This window comes from Harpegnathos saltator, unplaced genomic scaffold (assembly GCF_003227715.2).
Source record: "Harpegnathos saltator strain DR-91 unplaced genomic scaffold, Hsal_v8.6 scaffold498, whole genome shotgun sequence".
NCBI classification, from domain to species: domain Eukaryota; kingdom Metazoa; phylum Arthropoda; class Insecta; order Hymenoptera; family Formicidae; genus Harpegnathos; species Harpegnathos saltator.
The window spans coordinates 507,299-521,600 of NW_020230313.1; the positions used below are offsets into that span (position 1 = coordinate 507,299).

The 14,302-nt window shown below is 35.5% G+C and overlaps 2 protein-coding genes across 3 annotated transcripts; both read right to left on the reverse strand.

Annotated features, from left to right (window-relative positions):
• Positions 1 to 5,089: 5,089 nt before the first annotated feature.
• Positions 5,090 to 8,850, reverse strand: LOC105181785 (DDB1- and CUL4-associated factor 10). Of its 2 annotated transcripts, none has more exons than XM_025302535.1 (7): positions 8,683 to 8,850; positions 8,081 to 8,581; positions 7,841 to 7,954; positions 7,565 to 7,762; positions 7,301 to 7,472; positions 6,974 to 7,189; positions 5,090 to 6,874 (listed from the first exon to the last, which is right to left on the reverse strand). In XM_025302535.1, exons 2-7 carry the CDS (start codon positions 8,284 to 8,286, stop codon positions 5,699 to 5,701), a joined length of 2,082 nt encoding a protein of 693 aa, XP_025158320.1. In that variant the 5' UTR covers positions 8,287 to 8,581; positions 8,683 to 8,850; the 3' UTR covers positions 5,090 to 5,698. The 2 variants fall into 2 exon arrangements, with proteins under 2 accessions (XP_025158320.1, XP_025158321.1); XM_025302536.1 differs by having other exon boundaries at positions 8,081 to 8,426; positions 8,492 to 8,850.
• A 417-nt stretch (positions 8,851 to 9,267) lies between these two features.
• St2 (Sulfotransferase 2) lies at positions 9,268 to 12,478 on the reverse strand. The gene is made up of 7 exons (XM_011138775.3): positions 12,248 to 12,478; positions 11,491 to 11,694; positions 11,203 to 11,299; positions 10,956 to 11,109; positions 10,733 to 10,853; positions 10,381 to 10,475; positions 9,268 to 9,848 (listed from the first exon to the last, which is right to left on the reverse strand). Coding segments are annotated over exons 1-7 (981 nt in total). The 5' UTR covers positions 12,249 to 12,478; the 3' UTR covers positions 9,268 to 9,539.
• Between the last annotated feature and the right edge of the window lie 1,824 nt (positions 12,479 to 14,302).

Genomic DNA, 14,302 nt, shown 5'->3' on the forward strand with positions numbered 1-14,302 from the left:
AAAAGTCCGTTTACCGATTGCCCATCACCGGCAATCCGTTGGCCCTAAAAACGACGTCCAACAACAAAGCGTCGCCGTCGTCCATCGTCGGTGCGGCTAATCTTCCGCTCGAGAAACTCGTCAAGATCGACACGAAACAACGTTTGAAACTCGAAGCGAAAGTGTCGGAGGCGGCGCCCGTGGACATCACGGACAATCTTATGGGCCCCGCGAAGCTCCTCAAGCCGGCTCGCAACACCGGCTTTGATCCCGACTCCATCGTCATCGAGGGCGGCTTCAAACCGATCACTCGAAAGGTCGTTGACAGAACGTCTGACATCGCGCAAAAGAGAGCCTCGGGTACCACGCCTTGGCAGGAGGAAATGTTGAGGAAAGGTACGGATTATCGAACGATCGATGAGTTCTCGCCTGTCTTCGTGCCATCGTTACCGGTGATGACGTCTTCGATCGACAACAGCAGGAAACGAAAGAAGAAGACGTCTCCTGTGCGCTTCTCGCCGCGCTTCGAAGAGCTCGACGACATGGAGATGGCGGCGGATCGATTAGATGCGTATTACCTGCCGCCAGTTACAAGCGCCAGAACAGAGGAGTTGCCGTCTTCAGGCATTCTTATCACTTATGACGGCAAGAAGCTCAAGGATTCCACCGGCTTGGCCAGATCCATCTCTGATATCGAGCATCGTAACAAGGGCAAATTGACTTCAGCGCTTCTTAGCAGAACGCCGCAATTCGGCAAATTTCAGGGTGAACTACCGCCGCTGATTCCTGGGGAAGTTCGTGCGAACAGCTCCTCGTACGAGAGAAAGGTTCCTCATTTTTCGGCCATCGACTTGTCGATACCCTCTGGTCTCTTCTCGAAGACGAACACACGGCTGACGTTGGTGGGAAGATCGAAGAGATCCACGCTCGAGGGCCGCACCATGTCGAGCGTGGACTTTCAACGGGACGAATCGAACGAGAACCGCGAACGTCGAGAACACGATCAAGTCAGGGCGATTAGTGGCGAGGAGGCACGGCTCAGCAATCTCGGATGTACCATTCTGATTATGGCCGCGGCATACTTCGTAATCTGAGGAGAAGCGGCCAATGAAGGTACATCGTATCGTCGACGGAAAGCATGTCGAATGAAAGCGCTCTCACGAGACGTTGATAGTCCGAATGCGCATGGCTCACGTGGCTCACTAGCGAGGTAGAATCGCGTCCGGAAATTATTGGACAATATATTCCAACTGCGTTAACACGGGGAGAAGGAATTTTACTAACCATGAGAAGAGAGAGAGAGAGAGAGAGAGAGAGAGAGAGAGAGAGAGAGAGAGAGAGAGAGAGAGAGAGAGAGAGAGGGGGAGGCATTGGTTTCCTACATGTAGTACTATCTGCCTGTCAAGCTCGTGTCTCGTGTCTGGTATTTTCGCTTTCGATTCATTTTCTCGATCGTGTTTTTTACGCAACAACCAGCTGGAATTCACACAGACGAATTTTAGTCGCGGACATGAATAATATAAAAGTGCAAAAGACGTCAGATTTCAGGTGGTCCTCTCTTGCAATGTCTTCTGGATTTATTATAACTGGCACTGGAGGCGTTTGCAGCGACAGGTATTTGTTGAATTTTGCTGGCATATTTGTAAATAGAATAAAGTAATTTGTTAATAAAGGTAATCTTGATATAGACATAGATATCTTCTGATCTGTCATGTGTATGATTCTATTTTTAATTTTCAGAATTAAATTCTGAGTTAATTAATTAAATAAATTAAATTCTGTACAGCAAAGTACAGAGAGAGATGAAAATGCGACGAAAGTATATGGAACTCAAAACATTCGTACGACTGGGCCTCATCAATAATTAGAACTCAGTAGCAAAAACAATATATATATACACACACGAATGCACACACGAATGCGACATTAAGCGATGTTTTATTGTGTAGAATAAAAAAAAACCAATCTTATACAAAAACAATCAACACGCAACTAACATACACGTTGTTAAACATGTTGTAACAGTATGTGAGAAAAACGAGATAGAGCCATTTGTCACTAGTCATTATCAAAAGGAAACTCGCACTCGTGCATTCACCAAGTATCATACGTGGATCCCGTCCTTTTAAGTACCTATCAAAAAAGAAACGATAGAAAAATCCTATCTATATAAAAATTATCCTCCAAAATCTTATCAACCGCGCTGCAAAAATATAAGCATAAAACACACGCACACGCGCGCGCCACATACACACGTATATAGAACACACTCACGACCGCACGCATCCATACGTACATATGTGCTGCAGATTTTTTGCGGATATATACTGTTGTTTTTACACGTGACATGAGACTTCACAATTTTGAATCACATCTCGACGACCATCTTCGCGTCGATATTATTACATGGAAGTATGATTCAAAATTATAATATAATCTCCGCTAATTAAAGTCTCTGATCCAGATATACTACGGCATTCTATAATACGATGTTAAAAGCCAGACATCACGTGCAATGGTTCTGTATACGTTTCGCATCGAAATAAGTGAGCTTTCCTCGCACCTATCTATCACATTGCGTTCAATACAGCACATTAGAATATATTTCAAAGTCTCTTTTCAACTTGTAGATTTATAACAAAACAGCTGAAGCCCACAGCCCACAGAAATCAATGAACAGCCGATTTAAAATTGGCTATCTGTAGACAAACAATTTCTTATCTTAAGCGCTAAAGAAGAGACATTTTCACAAACTACCTCACATATCAATATTAATTAACACCTTCTGAAAATACGGGTTTCCTATACAACTTATTACAAAATATTTAGCGACCGAAATATCTGCTCCTTTTCTGTTTAACAAATATATGAAAAAATAGAGCTGATTCACATTAAAATGCACAGGGTGTAAAGTAAAGACACATTTACAGATTAAGCTATAATATATAATTTATCTACAAAAAGAGAATATTTTCTAGAGGCATATACATAGAAATCTGCCATATCAAACGGGATGATAGTGTATAAAAAAGCTCCTTCATTTCGACGTATATACCAAAAAAGTTACGGGATTATCTCTCTGATACAACACCATCGGTGATTGATCCAGAACTTTAAAGGTATGTATACTTAGATAGAATACCTAAACATATCGAAATATCGAACACCTAAACGATAGAACACTTTGAATGCGGAGATTACTGTCCTTAACATACTATAACACACAACGTATTTACATATATATATATTACAGAGAATGACATCTCTTATTAATTATACAAATATAATGACCGACTTGAACACTCGGTTCATTATTTCTATTTTTAAATAATATACAGGTTTTGTCACGTCCAGTTATATTCTTTCTCGATGGTAAAATTGAATTCTATAATTGTCACAATAGCTCTTCTACATAGTATTACTGTTAATTGCACTATTATGTATACGAACCGATTCATTAATTTCCAATTTTATCCAATATATATTGTATATGTTTCGATTAGATTTCTTTGCAACATATTAGCTACTGATACGTTTGTGAGATATATTGTATATCCTTCATAAAAGTGACAGATCTCAAAAATCACTCGCATTATTACTTCTTTGCATTCGAAAGCTCGAATAGCACAAAGAATGACTCGAATTACGAAGATTATCGGAAGAAATTAATCGTGTTTTTCCGATTGACGAATTTTACATGAATAAAGTCATATAGCTGAGAACTGAAACACGTTTGAAAGTTACAATATGTTAGTAAAAAAAAAAATGATTCCTTTAGTTCCTTTAGTTTCGTCACTTTTAATGAGAGTTACAATGTAACTTCGAACTCGATTATTTGATAACCGATTTCAGATTTGTTCATAGTAAAAACGTTTCTATTATAGCGTGATAATATCATATACGTTATACGTCAATAAATTATCATATATAACGCGTACAATATAGTTGGCAATTTTTATCGGAAATATATTAAATCTATTTTCGAAACGCGCATGTGTGTTCCCAAAAGAAAATGTTCGGCAGATATATGAGCAAGTATCTCTCAAGCAACAGAGGCAATGTGTTCCGCATTTTCTAATATTAATAATAATCTTATTAATTGAACTGAAATTTTATGATAACAAGAAACATCTCTGACGAGAAAGAGAGAGAACCATAATCTTAACATGAAAAACAAAAATATCATTAAAAATAAAAAATTTTATACATCCATACATATGTATATATATATATATATATATATATATATATGTACAATACGAGACACAATATCTACAAAATAATTAGCCATCAACAGTATTTTGTATGGATTAATCTAATATACGTGTGTATACAGAAGATGAGAGGGGCATATAATATTTGGTGCATCTTTTGTAATATTTCTCATAAAAAACAAGAAGTATCTTTCCGTAACAAAAATGTGGAGAAATAAAATATCGACGAAATACTTTCCAATAATGAGAATAGATAAGAGAACTTCATCCCCTTAACATTTCTACTAAATAAAAGATTTAGTCTAAACTAAAAACAATTCACATAACTTTTAATTCATCGTTTATTTTATAAATCTAAGTTTTTTATTTTTTAATTGATTTAAAAAATTTGTAAATGAGAGAGAGAGAGAGAGAGAGAGAGAGAGAGAGAGACACATACTTCGACAGCAAGAGATCTTATTGTTATGATATTAACGATATATAAAATACCATATAAAAAGGATTAATAATATTCATTAAAGTCATAATTAATCCAAAATATATATAATTAATATTTTTCATATAAATCAAAAAACGGATCAACATCGATACGTATGTGTGACACATTGCGCTCAATAGTGCATGGCGAATGTTATGCTGAACCTGACCATTTAATTGAACTAATTGAACGTTCATTTCATTTGTACCTACGCGCGCGCGCGATATGGAATATGCATTACAATGCAATTGCTATTCCCCATTATACTTCAACAATATTTTATCTGAAAAAACACAATCGTCTTTATCGAAAATAAATATTTTTATTTCTTTATAAGATTGATAATAGTTGAATTTATATATATATATATACATACATATATATAATAATTCGAAAATAAATTATAAAAAATCTTGCTTGAAATAAAAATGTACAATATAAAAACAATAGCATAGAATTGATTACATTATTAATACATTTATGATGGCGCGTTTTTGTCGATTGTCATCGATACCATTCTCGATTGTTTAGTTCATATTAATTGGCGAAAAGGTAATAATATGAAATATCATTTTAATCGTTTAATTAATTATATCACGTGCGTGTAAGTGTATATCATATTGCAGAACAATGTGTCGCAAAACGTTGGTGTGCAATCGAGAGACATAACGGTTTTCTTAATAATTCTCATCTTTCCCTCAGAGGTGCGCGCAAATGTAAATTAAATCTTGTGGAATTTCATCCGTTATCCGCATTATCATCATAGCAAGTATATGACAGTAGAAAATGTGGAACCGTACAGAGATGATGTATCGAATAACATTCATTAAAAAGGCATGCATCAAGTAAAAATGACAATTATCAGAAAGAAAAAGAAAAGAAAAAAAGAAGATACTCTGTATAGTCAGCGTAACTCTCTACAATGATTTGTTCTTGCACAAAGCGGCAAAACATGTCTAGCTATCTATTAAGAGACCGATCGATAAAAAATATATAACAATGCCTATAGTAAATTATATCAATTTAGCTAAACCACCGGCTGATGCCAAACAATCTTGCCGCTGAGGCAACCGGACACGAGCAAGCAATGTCTGGGGGAGAATTTCGTGCTAACCACAATATCGGAATGACTAATGCTGGTTGCTAACTCGTGAAGCTGTATGGACTCGTTGGCGGATGGAACGCAGTTTGATAACTCGGCACAATCGCTTGAAAATGCTAGCAATCGTACCCCGTAGCCGAACGGCGAGCATATCAATCTACCATCGGCCGAAAAGCACAATTCCTTGATATAGCCGGAACCAACGTTCGGCTCCTCGATATAATGCGTTAATCTAGGTGTGTTCTGATGTATCTTGTGGTTTCTCGGTATGGCGTACATAGTCTGCAGATTCTGCCTATTTTGATTCTGCACCCGGGTCCTGTCGCCGATTATCACAACCGTGTGGGAAGATCGCGGGATATTCACGCTCACGCCGTTGTTTGCTCTAGGGAGCCAGTCCCTCCTGTCGGCGGTGGGATAGAATTCCCTTTCGCGTTCCCTCCGAAGTCTGGCTTCTCTGATCGCAACGAGCGCTTCCCACACGTCGGTCGTGCTAACGTGCAACTCGACATTACCGCTAGCAAAATTGTCGATCACGTTACGTCGCCGCAGGTCGTTGAGCTGGGAATTCGGTCTCGGGGATCTGTACTCTCGATCTCTCTCGTCAGGCGACGACGCATCGTGCCCTGGATTCTCATTATTATCGTCCATGTACTGATCCTCTGCCCTGTCTTCGTTATGAATTGCGTTTACTCTCGCGTCGGCAGTACCGGCGCTCGAATTCACTTCGACCACGTCGAAATTCGTTCGCATCACGTTCCTGTCTGGTCGCGGACTCCTCGATTGTGAACGTAGATTTCTACGAGGCGTTACCTGCCAGTTCGCCCTCGATTGAGCCGACGGCCTGACCGACGGCGCGGCATCCGTGGATATGAATGAATTCGACCTTACATCCGATACCGTATGTACTACTCTGGCACGATTCACACTTTCTATCACGAAGGAAGACGTGATACCCGAACGCGATGGCTGTGGCTGTTGAAAGTCCTCAAATTCCTCCACGGTTAATTCGTTGAATTGCGGAGCAGCCTCTTCGCTTTCCTTGGTTTGTTCCAAATTATTGATTACGTCACGTTCTTGTATATCGTGGATGCAGGTCCACTGTGAAATGAGGAAAAGTAGTGTTTGTAGGAAATTTGACCATAAAGGAGGAAAAGTTGGTGATAATGAGACTTCGCGATGCAACGTGCGGAATCAAACCTCAGATTTCTCTCCATTGCTAACGTTTCTGGACAACGCGCACCATCCTTGTGGGTGAACTTGAAGACTTGATATCACTTCGGCGTCGTCACCTACAGGAAAATCAGTGAGGAACTCGACTCTATTGTGAGGACGGGAGTGAGCAAACAGATGAGTAAAACTCGCGGCAACTGGTATGGTAGTTTGAGACAACTGCATCAGCCTATACATATTTGGCTGCAAGAATTAAATGAAATTTATTTTTATTATATTATTGTATAAATTTAGAATATTTAAACAAATTTGAGTTTATAAACAATAATTATATTAAATTTGCCAGCTACACACCTTAAATCCTGCCAAGTCCTGAGTCAATGTACTGAGCTTAAGATTATGTATTATAATGAGATATCCCGAAGTAGTGCATATCAACATTTTACTGGCATCAGGACTAAGTCTTGTTCGCATTAGTCCATTTGTATGAAATACACGATTGTACACAAAGTTATTCTCTGTAAAGCTGTAGGGCATGTTGCAAGGTAAAATAATTAAACAATCACAGTCATAGAAAGAGAATCTACCATGCCGCAATAGTATCCGAATAGTACTAACCTATTAATGTCCCAAGTATATATGCTACCATCGAATCCACTGGTCAATAATAGGCTATCCTTTGGACTATATTCTATATTTTTCACCCAATTAGAATGTCCCTGAAGAGTTCTTATCCTTTGTTTCAAGTTCCTAGCATCCCATAAAGCTACTGTACTATCATCCGAACAGGTTGCAAACATACGTTGATCCAGGAACCTGATATTATTGGCAATGTTACATTAGATATCTAATTGTTTCATACAAAGAAATCCTGATAAGACCCGTCTTACAAACCTTACACAATTGACACAGTCATTATGAGCATTGTCTATAGCATGAATCAATCTCCTGCATAATGGATCAAACATTAAAATACTTTTCTTCTCACATGCTGCTAGCAAGAGAGACCTATAATATTAATCACACATAAATCATGATATTTAAAGATATTCATGGATAATGCATGTCCCATGTAGAGTATAAGTTTATTAGGGATATGCACTAACATAGATACTCTTTTTTTTTTTTGCTAACCCATCAGGTGAATATTCCAAATTAAATACACCACCGTGCCTCGCAGCAGTTAAGTTATCTCCGTGATCCCATGAGGTTACGGGTTGCATAGAAGAGTAAAGAGTCTTGTGAAAATGGTCACTGTGACCAAGAGGAAACTTGACACCTAACTCACGTTGCCTTAACCAAAGGCTGTTTGGTGTTTGCTTGATCCTTATTTTCGGCATTTCAGCCAGGTGTGAATTTTATCTGCATCCAATCGAACCTCGTTGTCACCAGTTTGCGAACGATGGGAAAGTCCAAGCGATAAACTACTAGTCAGCGTCGGACTTTTATTCGTTTGCACGTTCCGCTGCTCGATATCTTTCTGTACCGACGTGGCTTTATTAGTAATCCTTCGTTCAGTCAGTTTTAACGAGGATTCTCTCCTACCTCTCGTAATATCTCACGGAGTTCCGTGAACTTCATATACGCGATGACGGTTCAAGGTTCAACATGACTAGGTTAAGTGCAGAACGCTACCTGTGCACGACATTACACGTGACTATTGGTGCGCTCCTCCGCCACAGTACGACTTGTTAGGTCCCGACACGATTATTGCATTTACAAAAGTGGTGACTTACGAGCCGATTCCCACGTCGTGTCAAAACTCGATAAGGTTCAAATCAATTTTAAAAATCTGACACAACATAAATCAGCGCCATCTTTGCAGATCTTTTGGATCTCTATCATCATTGGACATTTCGGCATTCTCTCACGTTGCATCGCCGTCGCAATAAATGCAAGTGAATAGTCGTGCGTACGCACGCAGGAACAACGTTTTCGCACGCGCATTCGGGAATATGCGAGAAAGTACGGAAGTACCGAATGTGAAATAAGAAGGGAATTTTTTATTAAAGAAATGTCAACTCTGCGAATTTGTTGAGGAGAATCTATCGTTATAAAATTATACGACACACAAATACACACACACACACACACACACACTGATTAGTCGTGTAAATATATAAAACATAATTGGATTGTATCTAATATTAAGTACAAATCTTTTCAGAAACAGCCTATTTCGCTGTCGTTATTCCTTTTTATTAAATGTTTTATATAGTTCTATTGTTCTTATATTATCTTTCGGTTATAATGTACTTGAGGAAAATTGAGTATAAAAATAACAATTGTGTATTATCGGATTAACGATATTGGAACTAAAAATATTTATATTTATGCAGAATAACTATATGGTATAATAAATGATATAAGAATATTATTAATTTCGATTATCCAACAGATGTAACAGATATTACCAACAGGATATAACTAACAAGATACCATTATTTGACAAATGCATTATTACTCTCTATATATATACGCACGTATATACATTTGATTTAAAAATTACTGCAACAACTCGCGGTCATCATGCAGCTGAAGTGCATTTTAGCATTTAGTATATTTGTAGTATTGCAGTATATTGCATAATTGTTTATTCTTCATCTACAACATCCATTTGAAGTTGCAGACCAGTTCCACGCAGATGCTCCTCGGTCCATTTATCAAAACGTTGCGACAGATCCTTCGACATATAGTTTACCCAATCTCCAATTTTGCCTTTCCTTATAAACTTATGATTTGGATCATTCTGTCGTGTTTTATCCAACATCATTTCCATATTTACCGACGGATTTGCAGTCATTTTAGAAAATTTCAAGTGTTCACACAATTCAACGATTTGTTCATCCGTCACGTTCTTATCTAAAAATGTTGCGGTTTTCTTAATTACCGCAACTTGATCCTGCAAAGTATAATATACATTTCAGTACATATCAAATAAAAATATCAAAGATATAAGACAAAGATATCCGCAAAAAAACAGTTAAATATGTTTTAAATGTAGCATCATATTTGTCCTTTATATAGACTAAGTTAAATTCAAGTAAAAACCAAGTTAAATGTTAATTAAGATTTCATTTATTCCAAATATAAAATTAAATTTACATTCAATTTTAGTTAGATGCATATTAAATATTAATATGATCTGGATATGCGTCTGAATAAAGTTAATCTAATAGCAAAATTATAGGCATATACGATCTATATATGCGTCTGGACAAAGTTAATCTAATAGCAAGATTTAAATTCAATGCATACGGATGCATATTAAAAACATATTTGAATTAAATTACTTTTTAATTTAACATTTAATTTTTATTTGAGTTTAACTTGTTCCATACATAGGACAAATATGAAACATATTTAAAACATATTTAACTGTTTTTCACGGATACCTATTGTGATACAAAAGACAAATATACTTTTCATCTTACCTGTTTCATTTCTTCGTAAGTAAGGAATAATATGTTTTCTTGATCCTTTATCTTCCAAAATGGTAAAATATGCTTCCAGAAGGGGGCTATGGGAACTGAACAATATATTATTTCGTAAATTTAATTTTAATTGATTTAAAATTTGATATTTGTTAAGTAATGTCAATTTATACAAAAAGATTGTCATAAGATATATTAAAACTTTCTCAAAAATATATTAGAAAATTAATATAATGGAAATATAAGCAATATGAGTATTTTATAAAAAATGTCAATCCCGTCAAAAACTGAAAAAAAACGACAAATTTGCGATGATTTTCTGTCAGAACAACAATGGTATCATTTAACGTACTGTTATCTTGTAACATTAATTCCGCAAATTCCTCGAAGTTTCCTTGCATGTTGTGAAACGTTCTGCAATAGTGGTAAAAACTAACGCATGTGTCTTTTGGATTTCTCGTATTGTAAATTATCTGTAAAACGTCGACATGTTAGAAAGAGGTGTAAATATGTAGAAAGAAAGAGACGTACACACAATAGGTGCCTTCCCTATTTACACAATATTATATTTTCACCTTTGGCTTCTTCTCCCTAAGTTCTTTTGGCAATAACTCCCAAGGCAAATGCGTTTTAATATATCGCGGTCTTGGCATTTTTACCACGAATTCAAATAGGTCACCCATATTTGTTAGATCATTGAACTGCTTGCCAATTAAGACAGATGAAGTTCTGCCAAAATAAAGAAAAAGGATAACGCATTGCTAAATGTATTAATTCATTTTATTATTAAATTAATAAGTTGCAAAGTTAATTGAAACTTACTCGAGTAGAGGACATCGTTCTAAAAAAGATACGCGACTTTTTTCGTAATCGAAGTTATTTCCGATACACCATATCATTTCCTGCATCCAATGACTTCCTAAGGAGAAAATCTCCTCGAATTAAATAAAAAAGCAACAATTTTTAGAAACAATTTAAACGTAATTACGCAATATAAAATTATATATGGTGAGATTATTACATGGCGATGTTCTAGTTTTATTTCTTAAGTTTAATTTTATATACTATACAGCTGTATCTTTTTAAGGGAAAAGCATTTTCAACATTTACCAGTTCGCGGAAATGAGACCATCCAAATATCGTCTTCGTACACCTTTAGGTTGCGTATCTTTTGCGCGTAGAAGACAAATTGCACTGGCAATAAGCATTGGCTAGGTTGTACCTTGAGGAAAGAAGGCTTGAATCCGTACATCTCATCTAACTTCTCTGCCGTTTTATCCTCCAAGTACGTGAACATAAATAGTTCTTTATCCACTATAAGGAGAAACCGATATAATGAGTTTTGCGGTTGAAAGACAAGAAACGGCGTGTATGAAAAATACTGGATAACACCTCATTCGACATTATAATGTAGTCGATATATAACATCTATATTTTTCTTCATCACATGTTATATAGCGTGAAAGTAATTTTTGTTATATAAAAATTTCGCCCTTTTTCAAAAGTACAAGTAATGTAATACATATGTTAAATATGTGACTTTATATTTCATAAATGTTATAAAGATGATAAAATTATGTAACTTTAACTGTTATATTACATTTGTTATATAACTTATATTGTTATATGACGTTATAATATATTTGTTATATAATTTTTTTATATATCCAAATTATATAGCAGTAACTAAATTATGCAGTTATGCTCGAAAAGATAAAATACATAATTCTAATATAATTGTAACATAATAAAATTATAAAACTGTAATATAAATGTTATAACATATTTGTTATATACTTGTTACTTCTATGAGTTATATAACAGTAACTAAATACGTTGACTGGGATTTCAATAGTTCGATACTTACTTGATACTGATTTGATTATACGATTATAATTATAACTGATAAAAAATTGAGACGCAAATGCAGCGCAAATAGAAAGTAGATACGTGCTTGCCTAGGAGATGTTGCTACGAGCGCGACTTGACGAGAAATGACTCTCCTTTCTTTGAATTCTATGATAGATCGGCAAATTGTTAGGCGCTTTTCACTGGTCTTGTCCTGTATTTCCGATAACTTTCTCGCTTTCGTAATCGCGAACCGGTAAATTTACCCGCGTCACTAAACGCTACTAAATATTGATATAAAAAACTGTTATCTGTAAAAAACTATCATATATGTTATGTGTAAAAGGCTATCGTATATATTATGTGTAAAAAGCTATCGTATATGTAAATAATTCATTTAAATAAATAATAACTTTCTCACCTGTGTAAATCAATCCATATATTTGCAACGTTGATATGTACATATTAGAACTTTACTTAAATTGACAGAAACAGTATCTAAGCTGTAATTGAGGACAACAATTATAAATCACGATTACAAATATGACATTATAAATATCAAATATAATTAAATCTTATTATCCATTTTGAGATAATATAATATTTAAATATGGATTTCAACAGAATTTGTCAGTGCAATTGCAAATAAGCATGATTACAAATAATAGTCACACATATTAAAGAAAAACACGTTAAAGAACATTTAGCGCCAATTTTATATTAAAACAAAAGGTTAGAAGGAAAAATTAGAGTCATGCAGCGTGTAAAATGCAAAGTGCATTTTCCGCATTAAAATTATTACGTTAATTCTTATTGACTTTCTCGCCGTTAGAAGTTTCACTATCGGAGAAAGTTGTTGTCTGCATTCTTATCGCAAGTCGATATATGTTGATTTCAGTTGCATTGCATTGAGACGTTACCTTCAGTTTAATAAAGTAATACTAAACAATAATGCAATGAGTGAAATGTAAATGTATTACCACAATATTATCGGTTTTAAGTTTTGTTTTGAAATATACGCGAAGCGTAGCACCATGGCATATTTCTTCATAACCTGAATACGGAATAGCGTCTGTTAATAATAGGTTCTGAAGGAATAGGTTCTGATTAGGAATAGGTTCTGATTAGGAATAGGTTCTGTTATAAAAATCGATTAGAGTCGTATTCGATCGAACACGTGGTGAGGCAGTTTAAAACACATGTCAAAATATTTGAATTTAGTTAAATTTAAATTCAAATTCAAATTCAACTTCAAATCTAGTTGGGATTTAAATCGGTAGGTCTATTTGTTTTGGAAGAACTTCTGAACTAAAGTGCAATACGTTTGTAAGTTCTTTGAAAATGAACAGACCTGAGATTCACAAATCTACGTCTATATCTGAAAGGAACACATGTCTGATTAGTGGAATGTCTGAATATTCTGAATTATGGATTACGACGAATTTTCATACGGATATAAAAGTACTGTCAAAGTCAAAAGTTAAACACACGATGCTTGTTTTTGTGTTGCTGGATCTAGTAATAAGATTTGTGCTGCGTTCCAATATTCACTGTCAGTACTGAAGCTCTATAATATACGTGACACGAGCTATAGGTTTTCAGTACTGGCAGTGGATATCGGAACGTAGCTTTGATGACATATTAGAAATGTACATGTACCAATTAGAACTTAGCATTTCTAGGCTGCGTTCCGATATTCACTGCCAGCGCTGAAAATCTACAATATATGTGACACAAACTATATATTTGCAGCAATGGCAGTGAATATCGGAATGCACCCTCTGTATGTTTGTTCTATTTGCACTGCACTTTCTTTATTTCTTTATAAATGTACTCTTTTTTTATGTCAAGTTCCTAAAAGACACTTATTTTATTTTAAATATGGACATTATAACGCGTCGCGTGTCAAGAAACATATAATATATCTCTAATGTGTTTTTACGAGAAGAAAAGCCGAGCAAAGCCTTTGCGTTATGTTTCCATTATGTTTTTTTTTATTTTTATTTTCTTTTCAATTAATTACACGGTCATTGTCCTTCCAAAATTACACAACTAACGCGCGAAATGCAAAATA

What these genes read in the sequence shown, in the direction of transcription:
- LOC105181785 (XM_025302535.1), bottom strand. Translation starts at nt 8,286, where the DNA reads ATGCCGAAAATAAGGATCAAGCAAACACCAAACAGCCTTTGGTTAAGG. An exon ending in TATACTTGGGACATTAATAG is followed by an intron (nt 7,473 to 7,564) that starts GTTAGTACTATT and finishes CATGCCCTACAG; the next exon opens with CTTTACAGAGAATAACTTTG. An exon ending in GCAATGGAGAGAAATCTGAG is followed by an intron (nt 6,875 to 6,973) that starts GTTTGATTCCGC and finishes CTCATTTCACAG; the next exon opens with TGGACCTGCATCCACGATAT.
- St2 (XM_011138775.3), bottom strand. An exon ending in GGTCTCATTTCCGCGAACTG is followed by an intron (nt 11,300 to 11,490) that starts GTAAATGTTGAA and finishes TTTTCTCCTTAG; the next exon opens with GAAGTCATTGGATGCAGGAA. An exon ending in CTTACGAAGAAATGAAACAG is followed by an intron (nt 9,849 to 10,380) that starts GTAAGATGAAAA and finishes TATACTTTGCAG; the next exon opens with GATCAAGTTGCGGTAATTAA.